This window comes from Bombina bombina, chromosome 5 (genome assembly GCF_027579735.1).
Source record: "Bombina bombina isolate aBomBom1 chromosome 5, aBomBom1.pri, whole genome shotgun sequence".
In the NCBI taxonomy this organism is placed as follows: Eukaryota; Metazoa; Chordata; class Amphibia; order Anura; family Bombinatoridae; genus Bombina; species Bombina bombina.
In genome coordinates this window covers 45,776,951-45,799,343 of record NC_069503.1, presented here as the reverse complement: position 1 = coordinate 45,799,343, position 22,393 = coordinate 45,776,951, and the positions used below count along the sequence as shown (strand labels likewise).

Below are 22,393 nucleotides of genomic sequence, written 5' to 3'. Positions count from 1 at the left end.
TCTCTGGTTTCAGAAACATTGTTTCAGAAAGGTACAGAATTGGCTTCAAGTTAAGGCCTCCTGCTAAGAGATTCTTTTCTTTCCCGTGTCCCAATTGACACAGCAAGGCTCAGTATTTCTGAAATGTGTTTCAGATCTAGAGTTGGCTGGAGTATTTATGCCAGTTCCAGTTCTGGAACAGGGGCTGGGGTTTTATTTTATCTCTTCATTGTACCAAAGAAGGTCAATTCCTTCAGACCAGTTCTGGATCTATCATTATTGAATCGTTATGTTAGGATACCAACATTCAAGATGGTTACTGTAGGACTATCCTGCCTTTTGTTTAGCAAGGGCATTATATGTCTACAATAGATTTACAGGATGTGTATCTGCATATTCCGATTCATCCAGATCATTTTTAGTGTCTGAGATTCTCTTTTTAGACAAGCATTACCAGTTTTGTGGCTCTACTATTTGGCCTAGCCTCAGTTCCAAGAATTTTTTTCAAAGGTTCTCGGTGCCCTTCTTTCTGTAATCAGAGAATAGGGTTTTGGTATTTCCTTATTTGGACGATATCTTGGTACTTGCTCAGTCTTCTCATTTTCGAAGAATCTCATACGAATCGACTTGTGTTGTTTCTTCAAGTTCATGGTTGGAGGATCAATTTACCAATCAGTTTATTGATTCCTCAGACAAGGGTAACCTTTTTAGGTTTCTAGATAAATTCAGTGTCTATGACTCTGTCCTTGTCAGACAAGAGAAGTTTAACATTGATATCAGCTTGTCAAAACCTTCAGTCACAATCATTCCCTTTGGTAGCTTTATGCATGGAAATGTTGGATCTTAGGACTGCCGCATCAGATGCGATCTCCTTTGCTCGTTTTCACATGCGACCTCTTCAGCTCTGTATGCTGAACCAATGGTGCAGGGATTACTCAAAGATATCTCAATTAATATCTTTAAACCGATTTTACGACACTCTCTGACATGGTGGACAGATCACCATCGTTTAGTTCAGGGGGCTTCTTTGTTCTTCCGACCTGGACTATAATCTCAACAGATACGAGTCTTACAGGTTGGGGAGCTGTGTGGGGGTATCTGACGGCACAAGGGGTTTGGGAATCTCAGGAGGTGAGATTTCCGATCAATATTTTGGAACCCCGTGCAATTTTCAGAGCTCTTCAGTCTTGGCCTCTTCTGAAGAGAGAGTTGTTCATTGTTTTCAGATAAGACATTGTCACAACTGTGGCATACATCAATCATCAAGGAGGGACTCACAGTCCTCTGGCTATGAAAGAAGTATCTCGAATTTTGGTTTGGGCGGAATCCAGCTCCTGTCTAATCTCTGCGGTTTATATCCCAGGTATGGACAATTGGAAAGCGGATTATCTCAGTCGCCAAACGTTGCATCCGGGCGAATGGTCTCTTCACCCAGAGGTATTTCTTCAGATTGTTCAAATGTGGGAACTTCCAGAAATAGTTCTGATGGCTTCTCATCTAAACAAGAAACTTCCCAGGTATCTGTCCAGATCCCGGGATCCTCAGGCGGAGGCAGTGGATGCATTTTCACTTCCTTGGAAGTATCATCCTGCCTATATCTTTCCGCCTCTAGTTCTTCTTCCAAGAGTAATCTCCAAGATTCTGAAGGAATGCTCGTTTGTTCTGCTGGTAGTTCCGGCATGGCCTCACAGGTTTTGGTATGCGGATCTTGTCCGGATGGCCTCTTGCCAACCGTGGACTCTTCCGTTAAGACCAGACCTTTTGTCTCAAGGTCCTTTTTTCCATCAGGATCTGAAATCCTTAAATTTAAAGGTATGGAGATTGAACGCTTGATTCTTGGTCAAAGAGGTTTCTCTGACTCTGTGATTAATACTATGTTACAGGCTCGTACATCTGTATCCAGAGAGATATATTATAGAGTCTGGAAGACTTATATTTCTTGGTGTCTTTCTCATCATTTTTCTTGGCATTCTTTTAGAATACCGAGAATATTACAATTTCTTCAGGATGGTTTAGATAAGGGTTTGTCCGCAAGTTCCTTAAAAGGTCAAATCTCTGCTCTTTCTGTTCTTTTTCACAGAAAGATTGCTATTCTTCCTGATATTCATTGTTTTGTACAAGCTTTGGTTCGTATAAAGCCTGTCATTAAGTCAATTTCTCCTCCTTGGAGTTTGAATTTGGTTCTGGGGGCTCTTCAAGCTCCTCCATTTGAACCTATGCATTCATTGGATATTAATTACTTTCTTGGAAAGTTTTGTTCCTTTTGGCCATCTCTTCTGCCAGAAGAGTTTCTGAATTATCTGCTCTTTCTTATGAGTCTCCTTTTCTGATTCTTCATCAGGATAAGGCGGTGTTGCGAACTTCTTTTGAATTTTTACCTAAAGTTGTGAATTCCAACAACATTAGTAGAGAAATTGTGGTTCCTTCATTATGTCCTAATCCTAAGAATTCTAAGGAGAAATCGTTGCATTCTTTGGATGTTGTTAGAGCTTTGAAATATTATGTTGAAGCTACGAAATCTTTCTGTAAGACTTCTAGTCTATTTGTTATCTTTTCCGGTTCTAGGAAAGGCCAGAAAGCTTCTGCCATTTCTTTGGCATCTTGGTTGAAATCTTTAATTTATCTTGCCTATGTTGAGTCGGGTAAAATTCCGCCTCAGAGAATTACAGCTCATTCTACTAGGTCAGTATCTACTTCCTGGGCGTTTAGGAATGAAGCTTCGGTTGACCAGATCTGCAAAGCAGCAACTTGGTCCTCTTTGCATACTTTTACTAAATTCTACCATTTTGATGTATTTTCTTCTTCTGAAGCAGTTTTTGGTAGAAAAGTTCTTCAGGCAGCGGTTTCAGTTTGAATCTTCTGCTTATGTTTTTTGTTAAACTTTATTTTGGGTGTGGATTATTTTCAGCAGGAATTGGCTGTCTTTATTTTATCCCTCCCTCTCTAGTGACTCTTGTGTGGAAAGATCCACATCTTGGGTAGTCATTATCCCATACGTCACTAGCTCATGGACTCTTGTTAATTACATGAAAGAAAACATAATTTATGTAAGAACTTACCTGATAAATTCATTTCTTTCATATTAACAAGAGTCCATGAGGCCCACCCTTTTTTGGGGTGGTTATGATTTTTTTGTATAAAGCACAATTATTCCAATTCCTTATTTTATATGCTTCGCACTTTTTTTCTTATCACCCCACTTCTTGGCTATTCGTTAAACTGATTTGTGGGTGTGGTGAGGGGTGTATTTATAGGCATTTTAAGGTTTGGGAAACTTTGCCCCTCCTGGTAGGAATGTATATCCCATACGTCACTAGCTCATGGACTCTTGTTAATATGAAAGAAATGAATTTATCAGGTAAGTTCTTACATAAATTATGTTTTCTGTTTGTAAGAGGAAAATGATTTTAGCAACCGTTACTAAAATCGATGGCTGTTTCCACACAGGACTGTTGAGAGGAATTAACTTCAGTTGGGGGAAACAGTCAGCAGACTTTGGCTGCTTGAGGTATGACACATTTCTAACAAGACTTGGTAATGCTGGAAGCTGTCATTTTCCCTATGGGATCCGGTAAGCCATTTTCTTAATTTTCAATATAAGAATAAAAGGGCTTCACAAGGGCTTTAAAGACTGGTAGACATTTTTCTGGGCCAAAACGATTACTATATAAGCATATTTAATGGTTTATAACTTTGGAGAGTTATTTTAATCTTGGCAATTTTGTTAAAAAAACGGACAGGCACTGTATTGGACACCTTTTTCACTGGGGGCCTTTTCTAGTCATAGGCAGAGCCTCATTTTCGCGCCACTAATGCGCAGTTGTTTTTGAGAAGCAAGGCATGCAGATGCATGTGTGAGGAGCTCAGATCCACTGAAAAAGCTTATTGAAGGCGTCATTTGGTATCGTATTCCCCTCTGGGCTTGGTTGGGTCTCAGCAAAGCAGATACCAGGGACTGTATAGGGGTTAAATGTAAAAACGGCTCCGGTTCCGTTATTTTAAGAGTTAAAGCTTTCAAATTTGGTGTGCAATACTTTTAAGGCTTTATGACACTGTGGTGAAATTTTGGTGAATTTTGAACATTCCCTTCATACTTTTGCGTATATTCAGTAAAAAAGTGTGTTCAGTTTAAAATTTAAAGAGACAGTCACGGTTTTATTTTAAAACGTTTTTTGTGCTTTGTTATCAAGTTTATGCCTATTAACATGTCTGAACTATCAGATAGACGATGTTCTGTATGTTCGGAAGCCAAGGTTCCTATCCATTTGCCACTGATAATAATGTTGCCCAAAATGATTCCTTAAGTGAGGGGAGTAAGCATGGTACTGCATCATCCCCTTCTATGTCTACACCAGTCTTGCCCACTCAGGAGGCCCCTAGTGCATCTAGTGCGCCAATCCTCCTTACTATGCAACAATTAACGGCTGTAATGGATAATTCTATTAAAAACATTTTAGCCAAAATGCCCACTTATCAGCGAAAGCGCGACTGCTCTGTTTTAGATACAGAAGAGCATGAGGACGCTGATGATAATGGTTCTGACATGCCCTTACACCAGTCTGAAGGGGCTAGGGAGGTTTTGTCTGAGGGAGAAATTTCAGATTCAGGAAACATTTCTCAACAAGCTGAACCTGACGTTATTACATTTAAATTTAAATTGGAACATCTCCGCGCTCTGCTTAAGGAGGTGTTATCTACTCTGGATGATTGTGACAATTTGGTCATTCCAGAGAAATTATGTAAGATGGACAGGTTCTTAGAGGTCCCGGTGCCGCCCGAAGCTTTTCCTATACCCAAGCGGGTGGCGGACATTGTAAATAAAGAATGGGAAAGGCCCGGCATATCCCCCTATATTTAAGAAATTATTTCCTATGGTCGACCCCAGGAAGGACTTATGGCAGACAGTCCCCAAGGTCGAGGGGGCGGTTTCTACTCTAAACAAACGCACCACTATCCCTATAGAAGATAGCTGTGCTTTCAAAGATCCTATGGATAAAAAATTAGAGGGTTTGCTTAAAAAGATGTTTGTTCAGCAAGGTTACCTTCTACAACCAATTTCATGCATTGTTCCTGTCACTACAGCAGCGTGTTTCTGGTTCGAGGAACTAGAAAAGTCGCTCAATCAAGCATCTTCTTATGAGGAGGTTATGGACAGAGTTCAAGCACTTAAGTTGGCTAACTCTTTAACCTTAGACGCCACTTTGCAGTTAGCTAGATTAGCGGCGAAAAATTCAGGTTTTGCTATTGTGGCGCGCAGAGCGCTTTGGCTGAAGTCTTGGTCAGCGGATGTGTCCTCCAAGAACAGATTGCTTAACATCCCTTTCAAGGGGAAAACGCTGTTTGGCCCTGACTTGAAAGAGATTATTTCAGACATCACTGGGGGAAAGGGCCACGCCCTTCCTCAGGATAGGTCTTTTAAGGCTAAAAATAAAACACATTTTCGTCCCTTTCGCAGAAACGGACCAGCCTCAAATTCTACATCCTCTAAGCAAGAGGGTAATTCTTCTCAAACCAAGCCAGCCTGGAGACCGATGCAAGGCTGGAACAAGGGTAAGCAGGCCAAGAAGCCCGCTACCGCTACTAAGACAGCATGAGACGCTGGCCCCCGATCCGGGACCGGATCTTGTGGGGGGCAGACTCTCTCTCTTCGCTCAGGCTTGGGCAAGAGATGTTCAGGATCCTTGGGCGCTAGAAATAGTTTCTCAAGGTTATCTCCTGGAATTCAAGGAACTACCTCCAAGGGGAAGGTTCCACAGGTCTCAGTTGTCTTCAGACCAAATAAAAAGACAGGCATTCTTACATTGTGTAGAAGACCTGTTAAAAATGGGAGTGATTCATCCTGTTCCATTAGGAGAACAAGGGATGGGGTTTTACTCCAATCTGTTAATAGTTCCCAAAAAAGAGGGAACATTCAGGCCAATTTTGGATCTCAAGATCCTAAACAAATTTCTCAAGGTCCCATCGTTCAAGATGGAAACCATTTGGACAATTCTTCCTACCATCCAGGAAGGTCAATTCATGACCACGGTGGATTTAAAGGATGCATATCTACATATTCCTATCCACAAGGAACATCATCGGTTCCTAAGATTCGCCTTTCTGGACAAGCATTACCAGTTTGTGGCACTCCCATTCGGACTAGCCACTGCTCCAAGAATTTTCACAAAGGTACTAGGGTCCCTTCTAGCGGTGCTAAGACCAAGGGGCATTGCAGTAGTACCCTACTTGGACGACATACTGATTCAAGCGTCGTCTCTGCCACAAGCAAAGGCTCATACGGACATTGTCCTAGCCTTTCTCAGATCTCACGGGTGGAAAGTGAACGTAGAAAAAAGTTCTCTATTCCCGTCAACAAGAGTTCCCTTCTTGGGAACAATAATAGACTCCTTGGAAATGAAGATTTTTCTGACAGAAGCCAGAAAATCAAAACTTCTAAGCTCTTGTCAAGTACTTCATTCTGTTCTTCTTCCTTCCATAGCGCAGTGCATGGAAGTAATAGGTTTGATGGTTGCGGCAATGGACATAGTTCCTTTTGCGCGAATTCATCTAAGACCATTACAACTGTGCATGCTCAGACAGTGGAATGGGGATTATACAGATTTGTCCCCGACGATCTAAGTAGATCAGAGGACCAGAGATTCACTCCGTTGGTGGCTGACCCTGGACAACCTGTCCCAAGGGATGAGCTTCAGAAGACCAGAGTGGGTCATTGTAACGACCGACGCCAGCCTGGTGGGCTGGGGCGCGGTCTGGAAACTACTGAAAGCTCAGGGTCTATGGTCTCGGGAAGAATCTCTTCTCCCGATAAACATTCTGGAACTGAGAGCGATATTCAATGCTCTCAAGGCTTGGCCTCAACTAGCAAAGGCCAAATTCATAAGGTTTCAATCAGACAACATGACGACTGTTGCATATATCAACCATCAGGGGGGAACAAGGAGTTCCCTGGCGATGGAAGAAGTGACCAAAGTAATTCAATGGGCGGAGCTTCACTCCTGCCACTTGTCTGCAATCCACATCCCAGGAGTGGAAAATTGGGAAGCGGATTTTCTGAGTCGTCAGACATTTCATCCGGGGGAGTGGGAACTCCATCCGGAAATCTTTGCCCAAATAACTCAATTATGGGGCATTCCAGACATGGATCTGATGGCGTCTCGTCAGAACTTCAAGGTTCCTTGCTACGGGTCCAGATCCAGGGATCCCAAGGCGACTCTAGTAGATGCACTAGTAGAGCCCTGGACCTTCAACCTAGCTTATGTGTTCCCACCGTTTCCTCTCATTCCCAGGCTGGTAGCCAGGATCAATCAGGAGAGGGCTTCGGTGATCTTGATAGCTCCTGCGTGGCCACGCAGAACTTGGTATGCAGACCTGGTGAATATGTCATCGGCTCCCCCATGGAAGCTACCTTTGAGACGGGACCTTCTTGTTCAAGGTCCGTTCGAACATCCGAATCTGGCATCACTCCAACTGACTGCTTGGAGATTGAACGCTTGATTTTATCAAAGCGTGGGTTCTCAGATTCTGTCATTGATACTCTTATTCAGGCTAGAAAGCCTGTAACTAGAAAAATTTACCATAAAGTATGGAAAAAATATATCTGTTGGTGCGAATCGAAAGGATTCCCATGGAACAGGGTAAAAATTCCTAAGATTCTATCCTTTCTACAAGAGGGTTTGGAGAAAGGATTATCTGCAAGTTCTTTGAAGGGACAGATTTCTGCTTTATCTGTTTTACTTCATAAGAAGCTGGCGGCTGTGCCAGATGTTCAGGCTTTTGTTCAGGCTCTGGTTAGAATCAAGCCTGTTTACAAACCTTTGACTCCTCCTTGGAGTCTCAATTTAGTTCTTTCAGTTCTTCAAGGGGTTCCGTTTGAACCCTTACATTCCGTAGATATTAAGTTATTATCTTGGAAAGTTTTGTTTTTGGTTGCAATTTCTTCTGCTAGAAGAGTTTCAGAGTTATCTGCTCTGCAGTGTTCTCCTCCTTATCTGGTGTTCCATGCAGATAAGGTGGTTTTGCGTACTAAACCTGGTTTTCTTCCGAAAGTTGTTTCTAACAAAAATATTAACCAGGAGATAGTTGTGCCTTCTTTGTGTCCGAATCCAGTTTCAAAGAAGGAACGTTTGTTGCACAATTTGGATGTAGTTCGTGCTCTAAAGTTCTATTTAGAGGCTACAAAGGATTTCAGACAAACATCTTCCTTGTTTGTTGTTTATTCTGGTAAAAGGAGAGGTCAAAAAGCAACTTCTACCTCTCTCTCTTTTTGGCTTAAAAGCATCATCAGATTGGCTTATGAGACTGTCGGACGGCAGCCTCCTGAAAGAATCACAGCTCATTCCACTAGGGCTGTGGCTTCCACATGGGCCTTCAAGAACGAGGCTTCTGTTGATCAGATATGTAAGGCAGCGACTTGGTCTTCACTGCACACTTTTACCAAATTTTACAAATTTGATACTTTTGCTTCTTCTGAGGCTATTTTTGGGAGAAAGGTTTTGCAAGCCGTGGTGCCTTCCATCTAGGTGACCTGATTTGCTCCCTCCCATCATCCGTGTCCTAAAGCTTTGGTATTGGTTCCCACAAGTAAGGATGACGCCGTGGACCGGACACACCTATGTTGGAGAAAACAGAATTTATGTTTACCTGATAAATTACTTTCTCCAACGGTGTGTCCGGTCCACGGCCCGCCCTGGTTTTTTAATCAGGTCTGATGATTTATTTTCTCTAACTACAGTCACCACGGTATCATATGATTTCTCCTATGCAAATATTCCTCCTTTACGTCGGTCGAATGACTGGGGAAGGCGGAGCCTAGGAGGGATCATGTGACCAGCTTTGCTGGGCTCTTTGCCATTTCCTGTTGGGGAAGAGAATATCCCACAAGTAAGGATGACGCCGTGGACCGGACACACCGTTGGAGAAAGTAATTTATCAGGTAAACATAAATTCTGTTTTTGTCTGATTATAGAAATCAAACAACCACAGCCCAAAGCTAAAAATCATCATAAGATCACTGCTCTTTAGCCTTTTCAAAACATCTCATAATTATTATTAGTCTGTGATGATTAAGACACCGGGATCAATTTATTACCAGTCAATGCTGCTCGCCGGATTAAGGAGTTAAAAAGCAGCGGTTGTAAGACCCCCCCCCCCCCCCCTGCTAGAGACCGATTGGCCGCGAATGTGCAGGGGGCAGCATTGCACAGGCATTTCATCAGAAATGATAAATACTGATAGAGTATGCTGTCGGCATTTAGTAATGTTGGGTGGACATGTCCGCTACAGAGGATCATGTCCGTCCGACATTTAATAAATCGGCCCCATCATATTCTCACCCCACTGGTTGAGCATGAGCTGGGCAGGGCTTTATGTGCAGTTGCTTGTGCAATGTTAAATGAGGATGGTGGATGCCACCTCTCTTGCCCAGAATACAGATGTACTTGTTCCCTGGCAGATCTGGCCATGAACATTATCCACCTACACCTTATTTAATGGGGCCCTATAAATTGTTTTCATCAGTAATCAGTGGTTTAGTTTATTATGATGTAGAAATATTTACATAATTTGTCTTTTGTTGTTTTAATTTGTAATTTACAGGTTAATCAATTTTAAAATGAACATAAAACAAAAGCCATTTTATGTAGTGTAAATAAATATGATTATTGTATTAAGATAGATTCCATTATAAAGAATAAATATTATTTATTTTCTTTATTCCTTTTCTTTTTATGTAGACAATCACTTGAGTAGTTCATACCCATCCTTCACTACAGGAAGCATCAGCATGATACAGCAGACTCCAAACGTCTTAGACACTAATGACTATTCACAAACATTGGGGAAATCACAGCAGATATTTAAAGGAGATGGAGAATTGTCAGGAACTGGGCAGCAATCATTATGTACAGAAAGTAATTTAGTCATCAAACAAGAGGACAAAATGTATGCCGTATCTAGTGAAATTATGATCCCAGAGGATAAACCACACACATTTACTGAGTTTAAAGAGGGGAAAAGTCTTAAATTTAGCCAAATTATTAATACAAATGGGAAACCTCACACATGTACAGAATGTGGGAGATGTTTTACATCTAAAGGAAACCTTATGTATCACAAAAAGAGCCACAAAGGGGAGAAACCTTTCACATGTACAGAGTGTGGGAGATGTTTCACATCCAAGGGAAATCTTATATCTCATGAAAAGACCCACATAGAGGAGAAACCTTTAACATGTACAAAATGTGGAAAAAGTTTTACAAACACGAGTAATCTGAAAACTCATGTAAGGAGTCACACAGGAGAAAAGTCATTCACATGTTCAGAGTGTGGAAAATGTTTTACACTGAAGTGTAATCTGAAAACTCATGAAAGGATTCACACAGGAGAAAAAACTTTCACATGTACAGAGTGTGGAAAAACTTTTGCACATATAAGTCATCTGAAAGCTCATGAAAGGAGTCACACAGGAGAAAAGCCTTTCACATGTACAGAGTGTGGGAAATGTTTTACAGAAAAGAGAAGTCTAAAAATTCATGAAAGGAGTCACACAGGAGAAAATCCTTTCACATGTACAGAGTGTGGAAAAGGATTTACACATATGAGTTATCTAAAATCTCATGAAAGAAGTCACACAGGAGAAAAGCCTTTCACATGTGCAGAGTGTGGAAAATGTTTTAGACAAAAGAGTGATCTAAAAGCTCATGAAAGGATTCACACAGGTGAAAAGCCTTTCACATGTACAGAGTGTGGAAAAAGTTTTCCACAAAAGAGTTATATAAAAACTCATGAAAGGTTTCATACAGGAAAAAAACCTTTCACATGTACAGAGTGTGGAAAAGGATTTACAGTAAAGAGTAATCTGAAAACTCATGAAAGGATTCACACAGGAGAAAAAGCTTTCACATGTACAGAGTGTGGAAGATGTTTTATACAAAAGAGTAGTCTGAAAACTCATGAAAGAATTCACACAGGAGAAAAACCTTTCACATGTTTATAAATCGAAAATTGTATCCCATGCCAGTCAGGTATCACAAAACACCAAACATTTACTCACAAAATAAACCTTTATATACACAGTTTGAAAACCTTTTAAGAATTATCCTAAGGAAGACAAACTCTTTAAATTGAAGAGTCAAAAAAGGATCCTGTTGTAAATATTACTTACTAAATCCCAGTTACAAAATCTCCATATTGGAAGCGCTCTCCTGCTGTTCTTTGTTCCTCTATATATGTGCACCACAGTTTCTCTCATATCAATGTGATATAATCCAAACTCCAAACAGGAATATACAAATCTGTCCTCATACTGACCAGTTTACACAACCATTCACCACCAAATCACCCCCAGTGTTGTTTATTAATATGCCAGTGTTAGGAGTTGTATGTTTGATTTACATAGGGGAGGAAATAATTACATTTAGAGAATAAAGGAGTCTTTATATAAATAGAGTGTTAAAGAATTATATAAACAAGAACATCAGTCTCAAATTATTGACCTATGGGAGATATATTTAATGTGCACATCATATGGATAAACCTTTTCTTATAGCAACAGACGCTTAGCATTATACATGTTATATACCAGAGGAATTACTGATGAGAAACTGATTTTATTTAATGAGACACAATGGGCTAGATTACAAGTGGAATGCTAATGTGTCTGTTTGCTGGTGTGCAATAAGTAATTAGCCATTACTAGTGGATGATTTTTCTTTCATGTAATTGGCAAGAGTCCATGAGCTAGTGACGTATGGGATAAACATTCCTACCAGGAGGGGCAAAGTTTCCCAAACCTCAAAATGCCTATAAATACACCCCCCACCACACCCACAATTCAGTTTTACAAACTTTGCCTCCTATGGAGGTGGTGAAGTAAGTTTGTGCTAGATTTCTACGTTGATATGCGCTTCCAGCATGTTGAAGCCCGGTTCCTCTCAGAGTGCAGTGAATGACAGAGGGATGTGAAGGGAGTATTACCTATTGAATACAATGGTCATCCTAACGGGGATCTATTTCATAGGTTCTCTGTTATCGGTCATAGAGAATCATCTCCTACCTCCCTTTTCAGATCGACGATATACTCTTATATACCATTACCTCTACTGATTCTCGTTTCAGTACTGGTTTGGCTATCTACTTTATGTAGATGAGTGTCTTTTGGTAAGTATGTTTTCTTTTATTTAAGACACTCTCAGCTATGGTTTGGCACTTTATATGTAAAGTTCTAAATATATGTTTTGTACTTATATTCAGGTTAATCAGTATATTTCCTTCTTACAGAATGTCAGTTTCATTTTGGGAAATGCATAAAAAAAAAAGATTTTTTTCTTACCTGAAAATTTTCAAATTTACTTTCTTTTCTAAATTGCAGGCTGTTAGGCTCACGGGAGTGCAAAATGCTATAATTTATTGCTTCATTTTTGGAGCGAGACTTTTTTGGCATGAGAATTACGTTTGTTGACGTAATTTCGTCATTTCCGGCGTCTTAGTTGGCGCCGAGAGTTTTCACGTAGTTGCATCATCTATGATGCTCGTGTTACGTTCTTGGTGCCAAAAAATATTTTGTCAGTTGTGGGCATCATACTTGGCGCCAGATTTTTGACATTATTTAAGTCCTTATTTCATTTTGCTTCTGGTTTCCAGAGGCTTATTTTGTTTGCATTTTTTCCCATTCCTAAAACTGTTATATAAGGAAATTGATAATTTTGCTTTATATGTTGTTTTTTCTATTACAATTGCAAGATGTCTCAATCTGACCCTGTCTCAGAATCTACTTCTGGAATCCTGCTGCCTGATGTCGGTTCTACCAAAGCTAAGTGCATTTGTTGTAAACTTGTGGTAACTGTTCCTCCGGCTGTAGTTTGTGATAGTTGTCATGATAAACTTTCAAACACAGACAATATTTTCATTAGTAGTAATCCATTACCTGTTGTTGTTCCTTCAACATCTAATGTTCAGGATATTCCTGTTAATGTGAGAGAATTTGCTTCTAATTCTATTCAGAAGGCTCTGTCTGTTATACCACCTTCTAATAAATGTGAAAGGTCTTTTAAAACTTCTCATAAATTCGATGAATTTTTAAATGACCGACAGCATTCTGATTTATCTATCTCTGATGAGGATCTATCTGGTTCAGAAGATTCTGCCTTAGATATTGACACTGAGAAATCTTCATACTTTTTTAAAATGGAGTATATTTGTTCCTTATTAAAAGAGGTGTTGATTGCATTAGATATGGAGGAGACTAGTCCTCTTGATATTAAAACCAGTAAACATTTAAATTCGGTTTTTAAACCTCATGTAGTTATTCCAGAGGTTTTTCCAGTTCCTGATGCTATTTCAGATGTAATTTCTACGGAATGGAATAGACTGGGTACTTCATTTACTCCTTCTTCAAGGTTTAAGAAACTGTATCCTTTGCCGACTGATAGATTGGAGTTTTGGGAAAAGATCCCCAAAGTTGATGGGGCCATCTCTTCTCTTGCTAAGCGTACTACTATTCCTACGGCAGATAGTACTTCTTTTAAAGATCCTTTAGATAGGAAGCTTGAATCTTATCTAAGGAAGGCTTATTTATGATCAGGTCATCTTCTTAGGCCTGCTATTTCTTTGGCTGATGTTGCTGCGGCTTCAACTTTTTGGTTGGAAACTTTAGAGCAACAAGTACCAGATCATAATGTGTATAGCATTGTTAAGCTAATTAAACATGCTAATAATTTCATTTATGATGCCATTTTTTATATCATTAGAATTGATGTCAGGTATATGTCTTTAGCTATTTTAGCTAGAAGAGCTTTATGGCTTAAATCTTGGAATGCTGATATGACTTCTAAATCAACGTTGCTATCTCTTTCTTTCCAAGGTAATAAATTATTTGGTTCTCAGTTGGATTCTATTATTTCAACTGTTACTGGGGGGAATGGAGCTTTTTTGCCTCAGGATAAAAAATCTAAGGGTAAATTTAGGGCTGCTAAACGTTTTTGTTCCTTTCTTCAGAATAAGGAACAAAAACCTGACCCTTTCCCTAAAGGAACGGTTTCCAATTGGAAGCCTTCTCCAGTCTGGAATAAATCCAAGCCATTTAAAAAATCAAAATCAGCCCCCAAGTCCGCATGAAGGTGCGGCCCTCATTCCAGCGCAGCTGGTAGGGGGCAGATTAAGATTTTACAAGGATGTTTTGGATCAACTAGTGTTGTTTCTTCAAAGACATGGTTGGAGGATCAATTTACCAAAAAGTCCCTTGATTCCTCAGACAAGGGTAACCTTTTTAGGATTCCAAATAGATTCAGTATCCATGACTTTGTCTCTAACAGACAAAAGACGTCTGAAATTGGTTTCAGCTTGTCGGAACCTTCAGTTTCAATCATTCCCTTCAGTAGCTATGTGCATGGAGGTTTTAGGTCTCATGACTGCAGCATCGGACGTGATCCCCTTTGCTCGTTTTCACATGAGACCACTTCAGCTTTGTATGCTGAGCCAATGGTGCAGGAATTATACAAAGATATCACAATTAATATCCTTAAATCCCAATATTCTACTATCTCTGACTTGGTGGTTAGATCACCATTGTTTAGTTCAATGGGCCTCTTTTTTCGTCCAACCTGGACTGTGATTATAACAGATGTAAGTCTTTCAGGTTGGGGAGATGTCTGGGGATCTCTGACAGCGCAGGGGGTTTGGAAATTTTAAGAGGCGAGATTACCAATCAATATTTTGGAACTCCGTGCGATTCTCAGAGCTCTTCAGTTTTGGCCTCTTCTGAAGAGAGAACCGTTTATTTGTTTTCAGACAGACAATGTCACAACCGTGGCATATGTCAATCATCAAGGTGGGACTCACAGTCCTCAAGCTATGAAAGAAGTATCTCGGATACTTGCATGGGCGGAATCCAGCTCATGTCTAATCTCTGCGGTCCATATCACAGGTATAGACAATTGAGAAGCGGATTATCGCAGTCGCCAGACTTTACATCCGGGAGAGTGGTCTCTTCACCCAGATGTGTTTTTTCAGATTGTTCAGATGTGGGGGTTTCCAGAAATAGATCTGATGGCTTCTCATCTAAACAGGAAACTTCCCAGGTATCTGTGCAGGGATCCTCAGGCGGAAGCAGTGGATGCGTTGTCACTTCCTTGGAGTTATCAACCTGCTTATATCTTTCTGCCTCTAGTTCTTCTTCCAAGAGTGATTTCCAAAATCATAATGGAGCGTTCATTTGTACTGCTGGTGGCTCCAGCATGGCCACACAGGTTTTGGTATGCGGATCTTGTTCGGATGTCCAGTTGCCAACCTTGGCCACTTCCGTTAAGGCCAGATCTTCTATCTCAAGGCCCATTTTTCCATCAGGATCTCAAATCATTAAATTTGAAGGTATGGAGATTGAACGCTTAGTGCTTAGTCATAGAGGTTTCTCTGATTCAGTGATTAATACTATGTTGCAGGCTCGCAAATCTGTGTTTAGAAAGATTTATTACAGAGTTTGGAAGACTTACATTTCATGGTGTTCTTCTCATAAATTCTCTTGGCATTCTTTTAGAATTCCTAGAATTTTACAGTTTCTTCAGGATGGTTTGGATAAGGGTTTGTCTGCAAGTTCCTTGAAAGGACAAATCTCTGCTCTTTCTGTTCTGTTCCACAGAAAAATTGCTAATCTTCCTGATATTCATTGTTTTGTATAGGCTTTGGTTCATATCAAGCCTGTCATTAAAGTCAATCTCTCCTCCTTGGAGTCTTAATTTGGTTTTGAGGGCTTTACAGGCTCCTCCGTTTGAGCCTATGCATTTTCTGGACATTAAATTACTTTCTTGGAAAGTATTGTTCATTTTGGCCATCTCTTCTGCTAGAAGAGTTTCTGAATTATCTGCTCTTTCTTGTGAGTCTCCTTTTCTGATTTTTCATCAGGGTAAGGTGGTTTTGCGGACTTTGTTTAAATTTTTACCTAAAGTTGTGAATTCCAACAACATTAGTAGAGAAATTGTTGTCCCTTCGTTGTGTTCTAATCCTAAGAATTCTTTAGAGAGATCTTTACATTCTTTGGATGTGGTAAGAGCTTTGAAATATTATGTTGAAGCTACTAAAGATTTCAGAAAGACTTCTAGTCTATTTGCTATCTTTTCTGGTTCTAGGAAAGGTCAGAAGGCTTCTGCCATTTCTTTGGCATCTTGGTTAAAGCTTTTGATTCACCATGCTTATTTGGAGTCGGGTAAATCCCTGCCTCAGAGGATTACGGCTCATTCTACTAGGTCAGTTTCCACTTCCTGGGCTTTTAAGAATGAAGCTTCTGTTGTTCAGATTTGCAAAGCAGCAACTTGGTCTTCTTTGCATACTTTTACTAAATTCTACCATTTTGATGTTTTATCTTCTTCAGAAGCAGTTGTTGGTAGAAAAGTACTTCAGGCAGCTGTTTCTGTTTGATTCTTCTGCTTATAATTTCTGTTTTTTTTTTCATTATAAAGATTAAAACTTTTGATTTGGTTGTGTATTCATTTTTCAGCGGAATTGGCTGTCTTTATTTTTATCCCTCCCTCTCTAGTGACTCTTGTGTGGAGTTCCACATCTTGGGTATTTGCTATCCCATACGTCACTAGCTCATGGACTCTTGCCAATTACATGAAAGAAAACAAACATAATTTATGTAAGAACTTACCTGATAAATTCATTTCTTTCATATTAGCAAGAGACCATGAGGCCCACCCTTTTTGTGGTGGTTATAATTTTTTTTGTATAAAGCACAATTATTCCAATTCCTTGTTGATGCTTTCACTCCTTTCTATTTGTAAAACTGAATTGTGGGTGTGGTGGGGGGGGTGTATTTATAGGCATTTTGAGGTTTGGGAAACTTTGCCCCTCCTGGTAGGAATGTATATCCCATACGTCACTAGCTCATGGACTCTTGCCAATTACATGAAAGAAATGAATTTATCAGGTAAGTTCTTACATAAATTATGTTTTTTTCCTATCACAATTTCCTGGTAGCAATTAGCGTTTATAAAATTTGAGTTCAGATCGCTGGTTAATTTTATAAATGTCCATCAAATGTCCCTTGTACTTAGCAGCTTTTGGGGGCTAAAGTCAGCGTCTGTGAGATGTTAGAAAAAATGGCACTGAAAAATGTCTTTACACTACAGTCTATGGGAACTGTTTGTGCCCTGTAAATATATGTACATGCTTATATACATATATGTTTTTGTGTTAATATGTATATACACTTATAACAAACAATATATATGTATATAAACATATAAATATGTATTTAAATTTGCTGCCATCACTCTCATGCTGTGTCTCACGGCATTAGAACGAGGCTCCCATTAGAACATATGGCAGCGCACTCTCATTTTGCGCTCCATTTATAATCACGCTCAATATCAGTAACTGTTACATTTGTGATCATAATCAGTTTAATTTAAATGTCTACTGTAACCTACATGTATACTTGGTATGTAATATGTGAGTCACGTGATCATAATCAGTTTAATTTAAATGGCTACTATAACCTACATGTATACTGGGTATGTAATATGTGTGTCATGTGATCATACTCAGTTTAATTTAAATGGCTACTATAACCTACATGTATACTGGGTATGTAATATGTGTGTCATGTGATCATAATCAGTTTAATTTAAATGGCTACTATAACCTACATGTATACTGGGTATGTAATATGTGTGTCATGTGATCATAATCAGTTTAATTTAAATGGCTACTATAACCTACATGTATACTGGGTATGTAATATGTGTGTCATGTGATCATAATCAGTTTAATTTAAATGGCTACTATAACCTACATGTATACTGGGTATGTAATATATGTGTCATGTGATCATAATCAGTTTAATTTAAATGGCTACTATAACCTACATGTATACTGGGTATGTAATATATGTGTCATGTGATCATAATCAGTTTAATTTAAATGGCTACTATAACCTACATGTATACTGGGTATGTAATATGTGTGTAATGTGATCATAATCAGTTTAATTTAAATGGCTACTATAACCTACATGTATACTGGGTATGTAATATGTGTGTCATGTTCTGTAACTTGATTTTATGTCTGTTAGATGTTTTCATGTTAGTTAGAAGCCACAAGAACTGATAATAGCACATACTGTATATATAAAGGGAACATTATATGTCTGATAAATCCCTTTGTATCAAGAGCACAAGTGTTAGGTATATTTATACCATTGTGTGCATATATCATGTAATGCTGCTTTTTACTATATAATGATATACAATGTTTTTTCATGCAAATAAAAAGTGATTGTAATCCAGACCAGTATTTTGTGTTTTTTGTAATTATGACTAAATCATCAAAAACAGAAGCCAAATCTGACAGTAAAACAGTTAAATGCTGATAATTCAGATAGAGCAGCAATTTTACCCAACTGTCTAATTTACTTCTATTATCTAATTTGCTTTGTTCTTTTGGTATCCTTTGTTATAGAGTAAATCTTGGAGGCTGATATGAGCTTAGGGCGTGCACACATGTGTATTTAACACTCTGTGTAGCGGTGTTTGTAACTATGTAGAAAATTGCTAGAAATGTTTTTGCAAGCTCTGCAGACTGAAGACACGTGCACGCTCCTGAGTTCACTAGGATTACTCTTTAACAAAGGATACAAAGAAAACTAAGCACATTGATAATTTAAGTAAATTGGAAAGTTGTTTGAAATGTCAAGTTCTATCCAACCCATTTAAGTTTAATATTGACTTTATTGTCCATTAAACATTACATAAAACTATATCAAATTAACCCCCGACCTACACCAAACCAGATTATTAATCACCAGCAAGACTTTATACACAGACATTTTCTATTACATAAATCATAGTTAAATGGATAGGAAATTACACTTGCTTGATTCAGATAGAAAATGTAATCTTATGACTCCTTTAATTTCACTCCTGGTATCAAATTTACTTTGTTCTCTTGGTATCCTTTACTGGAAAGAATATGTACATATGCTCAGCAGCATCAATACACTACAGGAAGCTAGCTAGCTGCTGATTGGTGATTGCTGATTGGTGGCTACACATGTGTTGACAGACAAAAAGAAAAGAGTAGCGCTTAACAAACCCCTAAATGCTCTATTTTGATCTGTGGGTGCAAGCAGGTCTTTTAAAAAGTGCTAAAAGAAGGATAAGGTTAAATATAGAGCACTCTAGGCTAGGGAGACTATAGGATAGAAAAACTAAATTAAGGTTTAGTATTATCTTAAAATAAAAAAGCACAGAAATGTCTTAAACTAAAATCGAATATTTTACTTCCAACAAATAAATCCAACAAATAAATTCATAAAATTTCATAGGTTCAGAAATTAGTAGTAATTGCATCATATGATAACATAACAAAACAATTCATAAGTGTTATAAAAAGAATACGAGCCACCCTGTTTTTATAGGTTTGTAGAACAATTAAGTTTCAAGAATAATGTAAAGTCTTCTATTTGACCGGTCAAAAAGTTAAAAAGTTTATTCAAGTGGCGTCTTTCAGTAGATCCAAATATGTGTATAATAATTAAGGTGCATTGGTAGAAAGATAAAATTGGCCCTTTTAATACTTTCAGCTGTTTTCAGCTGTGCAGTGTTCCATTTTTTTACCTTTTGTTTCAGGCAGGTTAGTATCCACAATTGGCTGGTTTCTAGGCAAGTTTATCCACTCGCTGGTATTCCGTTGCCTCTGACGATAGCTCCCTGAGCTTGGCTGGACCCTCTGTCCTTTCCATGGACCCCATCAATTCAGTGTAGCTTGCCGCTGGATTAGATTCTAAACCGGGCTGAGAAGGCAGGTTCCTGCCGATTGGTTCCTCAGTGCCACATGATTGTGACGGCCTATGGAAACATACCTTTACCGGACCATAAGATGTTGCATAGAACTCCGTATCTGGATATATACTCTGCATAGAGATTTTTTATCAGATACCTCAAGAGAGTGTTTAGCAAAAGTTGTTACACTTATTTAGAGTGTGCCCATCTGTCAGGGTGCCAGGAATCAGACTGAGACGAGAAGTGCAAAAATAATCACACCTTTATTAATAACAAAAATAATAAAAAGTCCACAAGTCAAATAACAAGCCAGGAGTCAAAACCAGAGCTGGTAGTGAGTCAGGAGCCAAAGCGAGTAGTCGGACGAGCCGGAATCAGGAACGAGGAGAACAGCAAAGTCAGGAACAAGCCAGGGATCAGGTACCAGAAGAGACGTCAGACTAGCCATGTAATACACAGGAACTGGAACACAGGAACTCACAAACAGGTCTGAGACAATGCAAGGGCAAAGCATACTGAGCAGAGGCACTTTAAATAATAAGTAATAACATCACAATTCTGAGACTGCAACCTGTCTCACACGGATGATATACAACAGTCTGGCCATAAGAGCGTGTGCAGGAAATGAGCAGCATCACACACTCTGCACCAGATTCAGCAAGAAAAGGTGGGCAAAATGGCTGCCAGCAGTACATGGCAAACAAAGCATGGAAAAAAACCCTGACAGTACCCTCCCCTCAACAACTCCTCCCTTGCGGGAGGAAAAAAGGCTTATTGGGGAAACGGGCATGGAAGGCACAGAGGAGGGCTGGAGCATGAACATCAGAGGAGGAAACCCATGAATACTCCTCAGGACCGTAGCCCCTCCAGTGAATCAAATACTGTACGCGGCCCCTGGACATATGAGATTCAATAATGCTGCTGACCACATACTCTTCATGATTGTCAACAGAGATAGGATGGGGACGAGGCAACTCAGTGGTAAACTGATTACAAACCAATGGTTTCAAGAGGGAGACAAAAAAAGCATTGGAGTTGTGCATTGCAGGAGGAAGGTCAAGAGCATAAGCCACAGGATTGACCCGTCGGAGTATCTGAAAAGGACCAACATGATGGGGAGCCAGTTTATTGGAAGGCACACAAAGGTTGAAGTTGCGGGAGGACATCCAAACCCTCTCACCAACCTGGTAGGAAGGTGTGGGCAGACGCTTATGATCAGCCTGGAACTTTTGGCGCTGCATAGAACGATGAAGTCCTGAATCTGCACCCACGTTGAACGAAGTTGCCGAAGATGCTCCTCCAAAGCCGGAATACCCTGAGACATGAATGAATGGGGCAACAAGGATGGTTGAAACTCATAATTCGCCATGAACAGGGATAACTGGAAGCATTAATAGAACTATTACGAGCGAACTCTGCCCAATGTATCAGTTCAGACCAATTATTATGGTGATCTGAAACATAGCAATGGAGGAACTGTTCCAGAGCTTGATTAGACCATTCCGCAGCCCCATTGGATTGAGGGTGATATGCAGAGGAGAAGGAAAGCTGGATCCCCATTTGAGCACAAAAGAAATGCCAAAATCTGGAGACAAACTGGCTACCCCAGTGTCAGGGTGCCAAGAATCAGACTGAGATGAGAAGTGCAAAAATAATCACACCTTTATTAATAGCAAAAAATAATAAAAAGTCCACAAGTCAAATAACAAGCCAGGAATCAAAACCAGAGCTGGTAGTCAGACGAGCCAAGTCAGGAGCCAAAGCAAATAGTCAAGACGAGCCGGAATCAAGAACAAGGAAAACAGCAGAGTCAGGAACAAGCCAGGGATCAGGAACCAGGAAGGACGTCAGGCAGCCAGGTAATACACAGGAACTCTCACAAACAGGTCTGAGACAACGCAAAGGCAAAGCATACTGAACAGAGGCCCTTTTTAATAATAAGTGATGACATAACAATTCTGAGACTGCATCCTGTCTCACATGGATGATGCACACCAGTCTGGCCATAAAAGGAAGTGCAGGAATTGAGCAGCATCCCCCACAATGCACCATAGTCAGGAAGAGAGGTGAGTAAAATGGCTGCCAGCAGCACATGGCAAGCACAACAGGGAAAAAACCCTGACAGTACCCTCCCCTCAATGACCCCTCCCCCGCGGGAGGACAAAAGGCTTATTGGGGAAACGGGCATGGAAGTCATGGAGGTGGGCGGGAGCATGAACATCAGAGGAGGGAACCCAAGAACCCTCCTCTGGACCGTAGCCTCTCCAGTGAACCAAATACTGTACATGGCCCCATGACATATGAGAGTCAATAATGCTGCTGACCTCATACTCCTCATGGTTGTCAACAAAGATAGGACGGGGACGAGGCAACACAGTGGTAAACCAATTACAAACCAATGGTTTCAAGAGGGAGACATGAAAAACATTGGAGATGCGCATAGCAGGAGGAAGGTCAAGAGCGTAGGCCACAGGATTAACCCGTCGGAGTATTCGAAAAGGACCAACATAACGGGGAGCCAATTTATTGGAAGGCACACGAAGGTTCAAGTTGTGGGAGGACAGCCAAACTCTCTCATCAACCTGGTAGGAAGGTGCGGGCAGACGCCTACGATCAGTCTGGAACTTTTGGCGCTGCATAGA

General features: G+C 39.9%; 1 protein-coding gene across 1 annotated transcript in view; it reads left to right on the top strand.

The window, feature by feature from the left end:
• The window catches only part of LOC128659804 (gastrula zinc finger protein XlCGF57.1-like), an 87,082-nt gene extending 75,376 nt beyond the window's left edge, over window positions 1-11,706 (top strand). The window contains exon 3 of the mRNA XM_053713375.1: window positions 9,711-11,706. Coding sequence (XP_053569350.1) covers window positions 9,711-10,972 — 1,262 coding nt within the window. The 3' untranslated portion in view covers window positions 10,973-11,706. The remainder of the gene's footprint in view (window positions 1-9,710) is intronic.
• The last annotated feature ends 10,687 nt before the right edge of the window (window positions 11,707-22,393 follow it).